Here is an 18,372-nt window from a genome sequence, read left to right on the forward strand (position 1 = left end):
TCAGGCTCCATGATATAAACTATTGCAAAGTTCTCGAGTACATGCCAAATTGTAGGGTTGCGGGAATCAATTAACATGTTGGAAAACATTCTGGAAACTGTCTCTCAAAAAGATGCCTGGCAGCTCAAACAGTCTAAGTTATTGCAGAAAGTACATAATCAACTATGTTACACAAACAGTTGGGAGATTTTAGTGTAAACCATGGGAGAGCAGTTGGATACCAGTTCTCTTGGATTTACTATAAAGGTTTTACAAGAAAATTAATCCCGTTTGTTAAAATACAGCAGACAAACTGTGAAGATACATCCCCAAAGTCATAATTTTATAATCGCACTAATAACTGTGTATATGTTTGTTCAAAACACGTATTAAGGAAAAGAGACAAAAAACACTCATTCTCCAAGGACAGATTCCAGCATGGCAAAGCAAAGTTCTGATAATACGGACAATTCCTGAAGTTTACCAATTGTATTTTTGCCAAAAAAACTGGTTTAACAAACAACATGTCTCATACCAGAGAGACTGTCTTTGTACAGAAGACTGTGTAGTCATTTTACTGGACGCTCTTCAAATGTGGAGCCACATTTGCAGTCCCTGGGATGAAGGAAGGTGAAAGCTGTTCCCTACTCATTTCAGCCCCAGGATGTCCCAGTACAGCTCTCAGGGAAGGTACCACAACCTGCTGACCATTTTATCCATTTCAGTACCATTTTTTGGTGGATGAAGACCACTTTGTGCAAATACACAGCAAGCAGCACTCCTTACCAAGAAGTACAGGTGACTGTCCTTGCACTCTCTCTGTTACAGAATTACAAACAAAAAGCAAGAACCATTCTGTACACAACTTCCATATCCCAGATGCAGGGCAAAATCTAACATCTCAGCTCATTACCTGGGCACAGATTTTGGAGAACAGGAGTCAAAAGTTCACCAAAATAATTAATATTCATTACATAGTGCATCATTAGTGAGAAGATAATAATTTAAAACACAAGAAGTAATTTATCCGAATAACGTCTTCAGGCAACTGACAAGGCTCAGAGTGGATTAGGAATGGTTTGGGCACATCCCAGTCATTCACAGAGACCCCTCTGGGTACAACATCTATTCAGGCAGTCAGCAGAAGAGTGCACTGCTGGGCTGCTCCTGCCCAGCCACATGGTTTGTCACTCTAGCCCTGGGCTCTCCTGACAGCGCACACGCCGTCAGTGGCTCCTGGTGCCCCTGTCCTCTGCGCCAGCACAGTCCGCACCGCAGGTTCTCCGCGTCTGTGGCTTAACCTCAGTCTCCCATCAGCTTGGATCTCTCCCAGAGACACCAGCCAGCACGTCCTCACAGCTGGAACACAGAGCATCACCTTTACCACCTGAACATGTCCTAAATAGAGCTAGAATTCAGCCTCGTATCTCTCTACACCTTCAGTGTAATGCATTAGCAAACACCTGCTCCTAGGACACAATGGAAGACTGGGAATCACATGCAAATATACTTTTTTTTAAAGCTTTAAACTTTTATAAGGCATGAAACTTTTATAAGGTGGCAGGCTCTTCTGCATCCATTACCATTTTGCCTCTTCCTGTTGCCCGTTCTCCTCTCTGAAGTAAGACTCATCAGTTGTTACTGTGGCAATAACTACAGAACAACCAACAGGATTTCAAGGGTGAAAAACACCATCAGATTGGATTAGAGAAACCTTGAACTTATGCACGTTTAGTCATAAAAGATAAAAAGTAAAAAGATACCAAAAATATACACAAAGCACTGGTACCATATGGAGAAAATTATTTTGAAACAAAACGGCTTTAGAAGTTTTGCATGCAATTTTAGGAACTCTTCAACGGTCCCCCAGGAACTTCCATGAACTGCTGAGTAAATCTGTTGAATTACAAGCGTTACCCAATGGAGTAGTTTTAATATGGAAACAAAGTCACCTGAAATTAAAAGTCGTGATTACATTTACAGGGAAAAATGTCTTATCCTTGCATGAACTACCAATGCCACTCCTTACAATAACTGGAAGAGGAACAGGCACAGGTCAAACCCCAGCCCCATGTGCGAGTGTTTGGGTGGAGGCAAGGGACAGTCAAGAGAAGGGAAAGTATCACTGTAGCTTCCAAGTTGCTCCTTAAAGCATGAGCTAAACAGGAATGTCTTCGTAATGTAATTGTCTGCTGGATCCATTACAATTAATTGCACTCCTTTGTTACTGAGCTTGCCTCTTCCTATAGCCTGGGCTCAGGCAAGCGTTTACATTTGTTTCAGCACCAAATCTCATATGAAATGTTCAAATGAAAAACACGGTAAAACACACCATAAAAACAATGGTGGATGGGTAAAGTTTTCAAGTCCAGCATTTTTTTTACTCTCAAAATTATAAGTCCGTCAAAAACTCATTTTCAGTACACGAACGGCATGTCCAAGGAATGAGTTACTGTCATACTTCTAAATCCTACCCTGATGTTCCAGCCACATTAAAGAAAAGAGGGAGGGAGAGAGCACAAGGGGCTATTTGTGTGCTTTTAGTCCCCTAAAATAGAAAAAGATTTGGTGCCTGAACATAATGTACTTCCTTGCCCTGAAAAATGTATTGTTACTATCATTTATCACTGTTTGTCACAAGCAAAACAACAAAAGTGAAAAAATTTGGCTAACACTCAGAACAATAATGCAAGTTCATAATTTGCATGTGTCTGAGCTTACCAATTATTTTAAAACTGAGCACGAACCGTACAAGAGTTACTACCTTAGCCTATATGTGTGGATGTGAATGGGCTATCAACTGAAGACTAAAGAGACACCCCAACAAATCAAACAAACTCTTATGCTGTAACAGCATTGAGAGAACAAGGATTTATGTAGGAACTGTAAAAAGCCAATCTGCAGGGTTATGAACTTTCCCGCTGTAGCTAAAAAACCCTTTGTTTCAGAATTTCTTCCACCAATCCATTGTTCCAAGTGAGTTACTCAATGAAGTAAGGTCTGTGTGTAGTCTCTCTTAAACATCACTTACTTCTACAAGGAGTAAGCAATTGTGGGATTCTGAATTGGAGTAACTTTTCTCCATGTGCAGGGGAAAAAATATTTGCAAATTAAAAAATTCTTTAAATATGTTAGTTGAAAAACAATTATAAAAAACTATTTCCAACTAAGCAAAAGAAATTTTGACCACCAACTGAATTTATTCTAAATTATTCTTTCTCCTCCTTAAGAAAATTCCTAAGATTTTTCATTGAATGATTGGTCCTTAAACTGAAGGAAATAAATGAAGTCAAAAAGGAATGGCTACCTCATTATGCATGTTGCATTTGTACATTTTAGCCTCGGGACCCAAACAGATCACAGAATTTAGAATACTGTTTTGTTCACCTCTACAGTATTTTCTGCCTTTTCAATACCCCATAGATAACAACTGATACCAGGACCAGACCAAGCAAAACACATCTTCACACTTCATTCACACTCCAAATCCAAGACAGTTTCCCACAAGAGGTTTTCTGTTCTTTTCTTTATTAAAGATCGTTATCTTTAAGATTTTACATATCAATTCTAGATGAGTAAATTTTTATAGCAAAACTACTATGTGATAGGAATGGTTGGACTCGATGATCCGGCGGGTCTCTTCCAACCTGGTTATTCTATGATTCTATGATACTAAAGTTCTGAAACTTAATGCATTAAGAAGCAACAGGCTGACAAGACAGGGTGACGAGGTGTGAAGAGGTTTCGGTTTTTGGACTTATTCAGGCCTCCAGGTTGAGAAAAGTGCAGCTCCAGTGACTCAGGCAATTCCCTGACTCTGCCTCACTTTTCTGCCAGATTAGTTTCTTCTGGGCACATACAGATAATAAACCAGGAGTAAACTATTCCTTTCTTGACTATCATTTGGATTTGGTTCCCCCTGCCATGGCTCCCCACCCACCCAGCCCCATTTTTTTTCCTTAGCTAAACAGAGCACCTTAAAATAGCAAGAAAAAAAGCTGACATAAGTGTGAATAACATGTCTTGTTCTAAAATCTAAAAGAGCAAGTGTCTCTTTGAATTTCTATATTTTAAGGTGGATGAAGTTCCTTCTTGGCTTCACAGTCTACAGTGTCCTCTAATCAGGCCATCGTGTTATGCATTATGTTCTTAGTTCTGGCACGTGCATTGTGTATTTTCTTCCTGAATGCTGGCATGAGAAATGAGCCACAGCCTGTCTCATTTTACCAATGTCATTTGAAGGTGAATGCCAAGACATAAGGAGTAAGGGAAAATGTTTTTCCAAGCAATCCTGCTTCTACTTTGACCTGCTTGTGACAAATATTATGAGCTTGCTGCTGGAGAAACCCCAAGTCCTGTGTAACACCCAAGATTAACTGTTTATCACAAAGTCTTCCCTGGCTTCACAGCACACCCTTTTCAAACCACTCACCCCTGGCAGCACTGAGCGTGGCTTCATCTTCCTGTCTTTGGAGGACAACATGTTTATCTGCCTTGGACCTTCCCCAGGACTCCCCATGGAGGGCTCTTGCCTGCACTAAACCTTCCGTATGTTCAACTGTTTCCCTACTGTGGCCTACTCTGCAACTCAAGAGGAAGTGTTTGAGGCTCAGCCTTCAGAAAAGAAAAATATCTGCTTTATCTATCTTAACTACTTTCCTTGGGAGTCCGGCAACAGATGGGACATCATGAAGGCTAAAGCACTAGAGAGCACTGGTGCACTATCACTTCTGTTTTCAGGGCTCAAAGATGTCCAGACCCATGACTGCAGACTAGGGACTGATGTCCTCCTGGATACATGCCATACATAATAGCTTTCCCCCATAGATATCTAAGGTTATCAGCTGTTACTGTTTGAAATTACTTCTCTGGGACTCAGTCCACCACGCCTCCCAGTTCTTGGCCATTTGTTACAGCTCACAGTTATTGGAAGAAAGCTGTGAATCAACAACATAGCAGAGAAGTGTCATCATCCTTCCACAATGAACTCTTATTTGAGGCCAAAAATCAAAGATAAAAATGCATCTATCTATCGTAACATACATCATCGCCGAGCCAAAGTAGCTCAAAATTTATTAAGTCAAAAATGTATTAAAGAAGTGAAAAGGGCAGTTATTCCCCCAATCAACACATTTTCATATACTTCCTTCATGTGACAATGATGGCCAGCCTAGGGATGAGGACATCGCTTTCTTTAACCTCAGATCGAAGCAACTGCCAGGGAAGAGCTTATATAGCTTTTTCAGCCGTTCCATCCTGTCAACGGTCTCTCTGACAAACTGATATCTAGTGAGAGGCTTTCAGAGAATTGCTGCCATGCAGCAAACTCCAGGCTAACTGAAACACAGTACCCCTTTTCTACTTCTTCAGCTGACAAACTGAAGCCCAAATTCCGCAAAGCACATAAATCCAAGAATAAGTGACCAGCTAAATCCAGATTTTGGATCTTGATAAAAAGCTTCTAAATATAATGCCAAAAAGTCCCACTTACTACAAATGAAGCCCTTGCCTCGGCATGACTCTCACCTGGCAGATGCTGCAGCCACTCAATATAATCCACTAGCAGAGAGACTTACACAAACTCTAGATATAGCACTTTTCCACCAGGATTTCAAAATTAAGTCACTGTGTTTCAGTGTACACCTACTATCTCACATGAGCCCAACAATATATATTGTCTACCATTGCAAGTCTTTCAGTCTAGTCATCAAGAACCGATAGGTTCTTCTAACGTTAATTTTTACAAAGAAATAATTTAAAAATAATGAGTATTACCCCATTATTTAAAATACTTTTAATAGAATATTTCCCCTACATAGTTCATTAACTGCTTATCATTGTCCCACCTAGTTTCTTTTCCAATTTTCCTATTGTTTAAGTAGTTGCATAAAACTTGGCTTCAGTCCCAGAAAGCAAAATAACGCAATGGGACTATTTATATGGAGCACTGAAGTTCTATGAAAGCTTTATGAACAACTTAATAGCTTTGAAAAACGATCCTCTAAAAGTTATGGCTTTATTCAGTGTTTATCCATTATGCACCTTTTTCTCTATTGGTGCGATCATCAATTTATGAAAAAGCCCAAACATGCCCGGGTCACTGCTAAAACCTCCAGGCATGGCCTGGGTCCTTTTTCCAGTAGGTGCAAAATTTTCATTTTCTCAGTTAAAGTAACAACTTTTCAATAATATCAGTACATCAGTGAATATTGTACAGCATACAAATTTCTAATATTGACTAACTGCTCTTTAGCAAATATTGATACCAGACTTGACAAAAGGCAGAAGGTCTTGCGAAGGAGAAAAAATAAGAATCCTTAATTTACTTGCAGCATTACTTCCACAGAGCAAACATTCCAACTCTCCCACTTCAAGATTGTTTTGTTATGTTCTGTACGCCACTCAAAATCCTAATTTTCTTTTAATCCATCATTACACCAGCCCTCCATTTAGAAATACTCTTCTCATAAAAACACAGCTTGCAGTTGTAGACTTCCAAATATATTTCAAGTTTTGACATTTCAATGTGAAAAACATTTATGCATGTCAAAGGATATCCTCTTATTATCAGAAATAAAATGCATGCCTCAAAATCGTGACTTGGTACAATAGCACAATGCTACTTAAACTCTCAAAATCTAAATCATTCTTTTTTGATTTGTGCTGTTTATTTCACTACATTTAACAAAACATTAACCCCAGGGTAACCAGAACGACAAAAAATATCTTTCTTCCATGCAGCTTGTAGGACTACACCTACTTTTTGCAATCCCTGAAAATTTTGCCATAATTCACATCCATATTTATTATACCAGAATGTGTAAGAAGGGTGCTGAGAGTTTGAACCACAGTTTAGAACACAGAACTCTGCAGTCCAAAGCTAGTTTGTAGACATGGTAGTACCCAACAAACGGGGCCAAAGATCTGTGTGTTGCTCTGGTACAACAGCCTTGCTATGTTTTCAAAGTAGCTATCAAGAACAGAAACAATAAAGACAAAAAGAACACTTAATTAGTTTTAATTAAGCATTCCCCCACAACAATATTTGGAGAGCAGTGATCCCTGTAACCTTTGTTTCCCAGAAGAAACAGGAAAACGCACCACTGTTATTCAGAAAGGGGCAGCATGGCACGAGGAACACAGGGTGGTCAAATGAGAAGAGCCTCCCCTGCATCACAAGGCATCGTTTGTCACTTTAGCTAAGCTCCAACTGTATTATTATTGTTTTCATCTCTTTTTTAGCAGAGTATAAACACAGAGCTTTGGATGCAAAGGATGAGAATCCACGGTGTGTGATGCCCTACAGCACACTTCAGAGCCCAATTACCAACCAGCTGAGTTTAATACACAACATAATGGAGGAGAGAGGGGATGGAACCAAACAAAATAACCCCACCACATGGGTGAACTTCTTGACCAGTGCAGTACTTAGCTTTTAAGGTAAAGCAAACTGCCCTATATTTAAAGAAAAATAAATTAAAAGCACAGCACATACAAACCCAGGAACATGCACAAAGTAGGGACATGAACAGAAAATCCCAGAGAGATTCTGAAAAAACCTCTGTGTAGACTCCAGTAATGTTGTTCCTGTTCCACAGGAGTTGTATTTAAAAGTAAACCACAGGGAGCTATTAAGTATTTTTTCTTTTAAAAGAAGGTCCAAATACCTGTGATGCATACCCACTGGTCTGTGCAACTGAGATTCTGTGTTTGATTCGAGCCATGGAAACATTTAATTTGGAGACAGTGAATGCATAAAAAGAAGGAATAAACAAATCTGCCTCAAGCCAGACATAACACAAACAAATGCACACTTTCCAACAAAATCTGCCAACTTGGTTCATGAAAGCACATTCAGATGGTTAATAACTGCCACGAGCTAATACCGTTTAACCAACTTCCTTACAGTCTGAGACACACTTTCATCCAGACAGAGTTAATATACATAAACCTGCAGACAGAAAATGGTAAAGAATAAAAGTTTAACTTTAATATCAAAGGCCATGGGAAGAATCATTCATAATGTCATTCACACACCAAACTGGCAGCGAAACAAAAATTTAACGATACCTTGAATGAGCTAAAACAAGCCCTTTTTACCTCCCAAGAACTCACTCTGCAAGATTAAAATTCCAGATTTCCCAAGGTCCTTAATGCCAAAAGGTTAATTTGCAATTAAAAAAATAAATTAACTAAAATAGGGAAGAAGGGGAACATCTTGTTTAAATTCTGGATGAAGAGCCAAGCTGAAGGCATTTATTTTGTGGAACTGAAGTAACAGTCAGAGCCCGAGGGCAATTGCCACAGCAGGCACAGTGAGAACAAAGTAGCTCCATCTATCATCTGTGCACCTGTCAAACATGACATCATGTACAAATCTACAGGAGTTGGCCTTGCATTAGCCCTGGGGGAGAGCTTCTGCCTGGGTTCCTCCACAAAGCAAACGCCAGGTTCCTGCTGCCACATGCTTCCCCAGAACTGCCTATCGGCAGCAGAGCAGCCACAGCCCAAGCTGCAAAGTGGATAAAGCTGAGGCTTTACAGACATTAAACCAGCCTCTGGAAAAAAGCCAAAGTGCCAGTTTCTTTCTAAGTGAGCACCAAAGAGTCATTTTCCCTGACCCATTTCACCTTTCAGTACAGATTCTGAGTGGAGCAGCTTCAAAAAGAAGCAGTTCACAACCCAGAACAGTGCAAGTTCGTAAGAGCCTTTTAGGAGGTGCATCTCCCCTTCCCATTTAGGGCTTAGTTCTTAGTCCATTTCTAAAGGGCTCCAGTGCTTAAAATCAGGAGGGTTCTAGCTGTGAACACTGCTAGGCCAGGCTCCTGCTCACTGCCAAAGACACTCTAACCTGTGGTGTCCACTGATAACTCCTTATAGCTCCCCATTCAGCACGCTGCTTCACACAAAGATAATTCTGAAGCCCTTAGTTCTTCTTAACTCTTCATTCTAAGAATTAAGAGGAGAGGGTGAGAGAGCTGGGACTGTTTAGCCTCTGGAAGAGAAGGCTCAAGGGACTCTTATCAACATGTAGCAATACCTGATGGGAGAGAGCGAGAATGACAGTCTATTCTCAGTGGTATCCACTGACAGAACGAGACAAAGACAGGAAATTCCCTCAAAACATAAGAAAAAGTCTTTGTACTGTGGGCCACAGACCAGAAAATAAAATACTTAAATATTGGGTATTACAATGTGCAAGTCTCTTTATGAGACCAGGGCACCAAACCCCATTTTAAAAGAGAAGGAATTGCTAAGGTAAGTTACCTGCATCACAGGCAAGAAAAAAACTATCATCATTTGCATGACATCCTGAGAAACTTAGATAAAGCTACTACATCAGTACCCTAAATAGGTTCGTTACACAGTGAACAGTGAATACCATGATATGCTATGTTTATCAATTTTACAGTAACAATTGAGGCAAAAAGACACATACACTAAAGAGGGGAGAGGCTGCCAGGAGGAGAATGTCTTTATTGGTACATAATGCAAGTCTGAAGCCGAAGAAAAGAGTAATGATATTTTGAAACAGCAACAAACCACCTTTCTGTCTCTATAAAGTGACCTGCACAGCCAGCACATTGCTGTTTACAGACAAATATTTACTATATGCTCCCATTTAGTTCAAGTGAATGGAAACAGGCAGCAAAACCTAATCATAAAGAACAAAGACATTTAACATATGGCACTTTCTAATCCCCCAAGCTGATCTCCTCTTTCTCAGGTCTTCCTATACTTTCACTCACCATTTAATATTTGCCTCTGTGGAAGGCAACAACTTTAATCCCTTTGCAAGCTTTTTTTTTTGTGAATCAAAAATTTAGAAATGTTTGGTTTTGTTAAGCTTTTCAAGAACCAAATTGTTCTTTCAACAAATGATGAAGTGAAGCTCTATATTACTTTTAGTAGTTGCAGAACAAGGAGGAAGAGGCACATATTGTGGGTGTAATGGGTGGAAAATAAAGAAATGTTACTTCTAGCTCAGCTGTTGACCTTCTGCTACTTCATCTGATTATCTCCCACTGCTAAGCATAAGAAAACTTTTTCTTCCTAGTAATGCAGACCTGCAAACAGTGCCTTCTCCTCCCATTTCTGTTATCAACTAGATAGCAAAATTATTATCAAGATTAGCTTTCTGACCTTCAGACACATCAAAACCAAAGAGGTATAGGGTATTTGTTTTCAATGACTTTATCCCTTTTCCTCCAGAAACTGGGGCCACACCAAGCAGTACTGAAAAAGGTTATTTATGTAAGCATTCATTGTCATCATCTCTGAAAACTGATGCAATGGTAGATAGTAAACTATGATCTATGAAGTAAATATCTTAAACAGAGGCAAACGCTACCTTCAGAAACTAGACAGAAATCATCAGCAATAACAGCTGAGTCTCCAATGAAATTATCACTGAAGTATCAAAAGCATAAAAACTTACTCTATTTTTAAAGCCTTCCTTGATCCTTCATTCTCTCAAACCAAATAACACAAATTCAGGAAGCAAAACAGAATGCATGAAGAGAGAAAAGTGAACAGCTGTCAGGAGTTCAAGGTTCAGTGGCATTCTACCGCTGACTGGAAATAATGGGTCATGTAAACTCTTGCAGCAATACTCAGCTTCACTATTAAAAGATTTAGGCTGTATAAGTTTTTGGACTTCTACAACTAAAAGTTCAAACAGAAAAGAAGATGATGCAGTCGAAGAGAAACATCAGTCATTCTCCTGGTTCTACACGCATTTCACTTGCTACTTCCGCTACAAAAGGAACATTCACACTATCATTCATCTATCTCGAATGAATTTCAGCTCCATCCCTCAAGCAAATGGATAGGCAAAAACATGAAGAATTAATCAGCAAGCATAGCTTTGGAACCCCTCTTATGAAGTAGGACACATATGTTGCTTGAGGCTATTGGCAGAGTTTTTCCATGTTTAGTCTAATCCAGTACAAACCAGGGAGCAAAGACTCTTCACTGACCTGCTGGTTGATTCAGATGACGTTGAAAATTCAGGAGAGTCTGATCTCCGGTCTCCCTCCAAGGATGAAGATTCACTTTCACCATCAGGAGTTTCTTTTTTGGTTATCTGGGCTTTTTCAGGGATGATCGCTGTGTGAGGCTCTTCCCTATGATCTACCAAGAAGAAAGGCAGAGATTAGCAAGAATGACAAAGCAAAATACTACCATTTAAATTTCTGCAGCCTAGAGATAGATTTTAATTAAGAAAAAAAAAAGTTATAAATATTTAAATACCAACACCTCATTCCCGCTTACTCACTTTCAGAAACACCAAGTTTTAAAGGTTTATTTCCCTGCACTGTAAAAAACACCCCCACTCTAAGAACCGGAAACTGAAACAAAAATTTTATTGGTATGAGTATCAAACACAAACAAGGGGAGCAATACAGGATAAGGATGTTTGTCACATTTTATAAGACGAAACTTTATTTCAGAAATTAGCAAACATTTAATGCGACAGTGCTCTTCTCTGCTTCTTGCTGCCAATTAGCTTCACCCGTGGCATGGAACAGCTTAATATCTTTAGTTTTACAGATCAAGTTAATAGGCTTGTTTTCAGTAAAAGAGGCATTACGATTTCCTTCCTTACGCATCTAAGACAATGTCAATATAGATAACTGATGTTTCCATTTTTAATTGGAAAAATAATTGCTAGACAGCACATAACAGAAAAATTGTAAAACTATCCCATTATTTTTAAGTCAAGTGTTTGCATCGATTAAGAGATGAACAGTTCTCTGAAAAGATGCCTTCTCCCTCCTCAAAGACAAAACAAATACAGATTAGGAAATACGGTTTGTAAAGATAAATTACTCTTATGCCATACCAACAAATATTTTCAAATTAATTATTTAACCAGCAAGCTGCGCAGAACATTAAAACCATACTGAGACTCATTTCATTAATAATCCTTATTACGGTCATTCACAGAAGTGTTCTGTCCACCCTCATGAACGAAGCTATATTTCTACTCAAACCACTTTGACTTTTCTACCTCTCCAGAAATGATTTTGACAGAAATGGCCAAACAAAACTGTAATTAGAGTGTGGAAGAGCTATACAATCTTTGAATTTGGCTACAGTTTGCCCTTTCCCTTCCACAAAAATGTGTAATTAAATACCAGGAGCAAACTTTTGCCTGTTAAAAACAACAGGAGGATTGTAGTGAGTCATTTGTCCAACTAATGAAGCATAATTTTGACATTAACAGGTTAAAAATAGCAAATGTCATGTGCAATAATGCAACCCAGAAGAGGTGCATCACACATATTTATCAAATTCTTATGGTGCTTCCCCTTAGGGAAAACAAAACACTATGTTCAAAAGTTAGAAAATATAAAGACCGGAAATCAAACATTTTAAGTTTAAAGATGCAAAACATGATCATGTAAATCAGGAACAGATGATTAAAACATCAAAAACTAAGCTAGATTTTCAAAGAGGTTTAAATTACATCAACCAGTACTACAGTAGAAGGCAATAGGAGATATGAAGGGTTATTTTTTTGAATAAAAAGTATGTTTCAATTCTGTACAATTTCACTGCTTCCATGAGAATCCAATAAAGTAGGTAAAGAATCCATACAAAGCCTTTGCCCTTCCAAGCAGCCATCAAATGCACAACAGGCACTGCTGTTTTTCTTCCTTTCACATATTATAAATTTCTAGTTTAATAAAAAGGTAATTGCTGTTAGTAAGGAACACTAAGGAAACAGGCTTTAGGCATTTATTCCTTCAGCCATATAACTACTTTTTGTTTTGATTTTTTTAAAATGGTTTACAGTGAACCAGGTGCAGATGTTGGGCATAAAACTAGAAACTGAAATTTCAAAGATTATTGAAAGCTCAGTGCACAAAAAGCATAAATATATGCAGGTTTGCGAGAACCAGACAAGGTGGTATCATGTACTTAAGTCAACATGATACAGGTTGATGCACCTGACAAGTTATTTTCCACTCGAGCACTCTTTTGGAAAAATTATATGGCTTTACTTCAGCTTCTCGAAGTCTCTGGTTCAGTGCACAAAGAAAAAGCTTACATAGAAGATAGAAACCCAGTAATTCACAGTAGCTGATCTCTCCACTGAGCTGAGCTAGAAATTAATATTTCAAAGTCCATGATGCCATTACCTAATAACACATTGCTTCTGTCTCTGCTATAGAAGAGGAATATCACTGTAAATTATGTCAAACAACATAAACTGTATCCTTGAGATTCCTTAATTCTTCCCCTTCACATAGAAAGGATTATGCATCGCATCAAGGCCTGCATGAAATGATAAGGATAAAATTCATACTATTATACTGGTACTTTCATTTACTTTTATTCTTGAGAGCTCTGCTAGAGGAGACCATGCAGGATAGCCAAAGATTAGTGCAGCTCAATTCAAGAGAACAGGGATTTGTGAAAGCCGATGCAAACTGAACTGTCTTATTTTCTCAAGGATACAGACAACAGTGCATCCAATTCTGGTCACAGAATCATAGAATAGTTTGGGTTGGAAGGTACCTTAAAGACCATCTAGTTCCAATCCCCCTGCCACGGGCAGGGACGTCTCACTAGATCAGGCTGCTGGAGGGCCCGTACAACCTGGCCTTGAACACCTCCAGGGATGAGGCAGCCACAGCTTCCCTGGGCAACCTGTGCCAGTGAATCATCACTCTGATGGTGAAGAAATTCCTCTTTACATCAAGCCTAAATCCACCCCTCTCCAGTTTATACCCATTGCCCCTCATCCTATCACCACAAGCCTTTATGAATAGTCCCTCTCCAGCTTTCCTGTAGGCCCCTTTCAGGTACTGGAAGGGCCTGGAAGCCTTCTCTTCTCCAGGCTGAACAAGCCCAACTCTTTCAGCCTGTGCTCGTATGGAAGGTGCTTCAACCCTCGGATCATCTTTGTAGCCCTTCTCTGGACCCGTTCCAACAGCTCCATATCCTTCTTACGTTGAGGATTCCAGAACTGGACACAGTACTCCAGATGAGGTCTCACAAGAGAGGAATAAAGGGACAGAATCACTTCCCTCAACCTGCTGGCCACACTTCTTTTGATGCAGCCCGAGATCCGGTTGGCCTTCTGGGCTGCAAGCACGCATTACCGGCTCATATCAAGTTTCTCATTGATGAGCACCCCCAAGTCCTTCTCTGCAGGGCTGCTCTCAATCGTGCCATCCCCCATCGTGTACTGAAAACAGGGATTGCCCTGACCAAGGTGCAGGACTTTGCAGTTGGCTCTGTTGAACCTCATGAGGTTCTCACAGCCCCACTTCTCCAGCCTGTCCCGGTTCCTCTGGATGACATCCTGTCCTTCCAGTGCAGCAACTACACCACTCAACTTGGTATCATCTGCAAACTTGCTGAGGGTGCACTCAATCTCACTGTCAATATCACTGATGAAGATATTAAATAGCACCAGTCCCAGTATGGTCAATGGAATTCTCTCCAAAATTCAGTATCCTGAATAAACTGTAACTCCACAAGTTACATTAGGTTGAGGAATACTCTTCTAAATCACACATTCAAAAATACATGTACACAGCTACAGCAACCATTAACACATTACAGACGAAACTGGACAAGCCAATAGGGAACAAGTTAAAAGCACACATGGGTATTTCTTTGATGTTGTGGCTAGTGAGGATAACAACCATATGTTAGATGCTGATCCAAACTCATAAAGAACTGAGTAATGCAGTTGTGCGTTCCCATTTCTCACTGTGTGTATGGAAGCAGAAAAAGGAGTTAAAAAAAAAAAAAACAACATGTGGTATAAACAGCCTAAATGAAGCCAAAATATTTTACTGCTTCAACCTCAGGACAAATAAATACCTGTTCAATACACAAAGATATCTTTGCAGTTCCTAATTAACAACTCCCTATGGTGATACAGAAAAACTGTACTCATGATCACCTTAGTCTCAAAGATGCAGATTGTCACAGGCCCAGTCTCAGCAATTTCAGTAGATTCAGATGGGAACTTAAGATCCTTTTTCAACCAGTTAATGAAAACATAAAGCACTTCTATACACATTCTCATTAAAATCAAATAAATCACACATTTATTATGGGTTATGCTTAGGTAGCACAATAAAAAAAAAACAATGGCAGTCAATCTTTTTAAGGACTATTTGATTTTTATGCTTCCCCCCATCCTTAAGGGCTGTCAGTGAAGAACAATAGAAGGAAAGAATATTTCTTTGGGAAATCCCTCACTCATTGGTGTGGATCAAAGAGGGGGATGAAATTAAACAGCATTACTAACCTGTGGTCACTGACAATTCTTGGACAGCAACAACTTCTTTTTTTTGATCATTTTCTGTTTTCCTCTTAGCAGTTTTCTTCCACCGATTATTTACTTGGTCCACCAAAAACTGAAATTCACTTCTGTGTTTGTTTCCTGAAACACAACAGTGCATCACTGATCACTGCCACAGGACTCAAAGTACATCACAAAAGTGAACAGGACATGAACAGAAATATAGAGATACATAAATCCTGAATTTAAAACATTTTTGTTAAAGCAAATGAAAACCAACTCATCACTGCAATACGTTCTATATTCTAGTAATGACCCAAATCTGTGGCTATGGTTTTATAGTCACCCAGTAGTCAAGAATACTTGCATAGATGAAAACTTAATTTTCACACAGAAGAACTGTGCTTGTTTCCTCTTTACATTATCTTTTTTTTTTCCCTAAACTTATTAAGTATTGCAGTTATCGTGACAACATTTAATATTGTGGTCACATCACCAGGCCTGTCAGAGCTCAAGGAGCATCTGGACAATGCTTAGTCATTTGTTTTAGTTCCAGGCAGTCCTGCAAGGAGTGCTCTGCTAGAGAGAAAGCATAAAATCTCATGACTACTCTTGGTAGCTCTGAGTTTTTCCCCGTTTCTGCAGTAAAGCAATGTCTTTGTGTCATGCTTATTACATTGTTGTGATTCTAATCCTCTAATGACAGTTAATTGCTCCTTGATGTACTCTTTCAATCACTTGGTATGTTTTAAGCAATCCACTGGTATTCAGTCAAAGTAATGTTGTTTTTTAATCTAGATACCTCAAATTCTTTACTAAGAGTCTGGGAAAATACCAGTCCGATCAGACAGACAATGTGGATTACCTAATCCTTGCTGGCCATGAAGGAACACATTGTTTTCCCTACAGAACACACCAACCTCTACTGAAACAGCATGATTGACTGTAGCTCCCCCCAGCTAGTACAGCATAAAAGGCTTAGTCCATACACATGGCTTTATATCAATACATTACAGTGAAGGCAGCAAACAGGAATTTCCTTAATTTGGAAGGACTTTCAACAGAAAGTCACCCTGAGAAACAGAACTCTCATTTTGAGAAAAATGAAGTATTTCATCCTAAAACCTTCAGCCTAACTTTTAGCCTATGGAAAAAGCGTTCAAACTGTTTTCTGTGTCAGAGGCAGAAGGCCTGATGTACATCTGAAATGTCACTGGGCCAAAGTAACTGTTTATAACACCATGAGCTGAAGCACACAACCTTTCTGGGTTCCGTACTGCCTCTCCCAACCATGTTCATACTAAGAGCCTGCAGAGACTTCAGAGGTCCTATAAAATCCCAACTCCCAGCCAGAGTATTTTCCAATCTATTCTCACAGGGAGTGTAAGCTCTGCAAGCAGCAAGGGATCACCGCACTCCCTCCTCCGCTGATAGCTGAAGGCTGGCAGCACATGCACGCCATCTGCAAGGAAAGCTTCCCAGCAATTACAACACAGCCACAGACTAGCTAAAGCAGCTTCCAAGAAGAGTACACCTTGTCTTATACACACCACTGCGTGCACACAGTCTTTTTTTGTTCTTTGCACATGCAAAATTGAGCTTCATTTAAAGCCTTTGCTCAGTAAAAGCCACACACACACTGCCCGAGTCACACTTGCATGAAAGACCAAGATCAACCCCAGCAGCAGGAATGGGCAGAAAAGTGAAGGAATCCTCAAGACAAATGAGAGCTAAGCACTAGAAATGGGCAAGTCAGGTCACCTGCCGCCCAGCCCACTGACACCGAGACCTAGCCTGTCCCACCACACACAGTCAGCTCGCCCCATCACTCCTCTGCACTGGGGGTGCACGCACAAGCTTCGCACTCACCCCACAAGCACCAAGAGCAGCACCTGACTGATGACAGTAAAGCAAATGTCCTGGTGAATCGCGGTTACATCAACCCCAGCTGAAACAAAGAACTCCCTCATAACTTTACTGTTTTCTTTTTTCGTTGTTCTTTTCTTTTTTTAAAAAATCAGACTCTGAACTGCTTTCTTCTTCCCCCTAGGGAGAGGGGAGAGGCAGGAACAACCTTCACCACAGCTTCAGCACGGGCACTCCCTGAGTTTCCAAACCGCAACTCATCTCACCCCACACTCCTCTGCGTGCACCAGTGGTTCTCCATCTCCTTCCCTTCCTGCTCACCACACTCCCCACTATTCCACACTACCCTGAGTTGGCCAGGGGGCCTGGCTTCCCCTGCAAACAGCCCTGACCTCCTCTCCACCACGACATGTCCTCTGCCAGCACTGCTTCTCAGCATCGCGCTCAGCACGGCCAGGGCGTGCAACACCTGCACAGGGCACGTGCGGCAGCGGAGACAGGGCAGAGCAGAACCTGGAGGAGCAGACGTCCCTTGGAGTGCTGTGCTGGGTATGGCACATATCAATAGTTGCTGCATCTAACCCAGATCTATGTCCTGCTGCAGTGACAGGAGGGGAGAAAACCCAAAATAAAAATAGAGCTCTTTCCCGCAGAAGGAAACAGATTTAAATCCGACTCCTTTTCCCTGTGTAGCTGAAAACACCACACATGGTCAATAAAACCCTTTAATAAAAAGAAAGTTCTTGTCCCAGATGCTTGTGTTTGAGCCACTGCATATTCATTACGTAATTCCTTTGGTGCTTCAGTTTTTCCAGTATAACTATTTTTTGTTGTTTTGTTTTATGGTGTAACTAAAAACTTTACAAGTAAAAAAGAAATGTCCTGGCAAAGCCAGGCACTATTCAGATACGCTGTAAATCACCGCTGTGCTGAAATGACATACCACGCACATTTCATAAAACTACAGGCATTTCAATAATAAAACAACAGCAGATATAATTACAAATATTTAAAATACAAAACAAACCAGAAAGCCTGGCAAATCAGGATCACATGGCAAATTAAGATTTATAAGCAGAAAAGCAACACGATACATTTTTTTAAAAATTTGTTTTCCTGTAGATTTTTTTTAACTCTTTAAATAGAAGCCTGACCATGAAAAAAAGCAGAATAGGTTGACACCAGCTTGAGGGTGTCACTGAGTTCCCAAGGAGCAGACAGAAGCTACAGCAAGGGACAGTATCTCTAATTGTACC

The 18,372-nt window shown here is 40.0% G+C and overlaps 1 protein-coding gene across 4 annotated transcripts in view; it reads right to left on the reverse strand.

Moving 5' to 3' along the window:
* Positions 1-18,372, reverse strand: part of RAD18 (RAD18 E3 ubiquitin protein ligase) — a 57,304-nt gene that overhangs the window by 12,635 nt on the left and 26,297 nt on the right. For 3 of the 4 annotated variants that reach the window (XM_069865532.1, XM_069865531.1, XM_069865533.1), the window contains exons 10-11: positions 15,257-15,391; positions 10,959-11,112 (exon numbers count right to left, since the gene is read on the reverse strand). In XM_069865532.1, the coding sequence (XP_069721633.1) occupies positions 10,959-11,112; positions 15,257-15,391 (289 nt within the window). The remainder of the gene's footprint in view (positions 1-10,958; positions 11,113-15,256; positions 15,392-18,372) is intronic. The other variant, XM_069865530.1, reaches the window with a different exon arrangement.

The sequence above is a fragment of the Phaenicophaeus curvirostris genome, chromosome 11 (assembly GCF_032191515.1).
Source record: "Phaenicophaeus curvirostris isolate KB17595 chromosome 11, BPBGC_Pcur_1.0, whole genome shotgun sequence".
In the NCBI taxonomy this organism is placed as follows: Eukaryota; Metazoa; Chordata; class Aves; order Cuculiformes; family Cuculidae; genus Phaenicophaeus; species Phaenicophaeus curvirostris.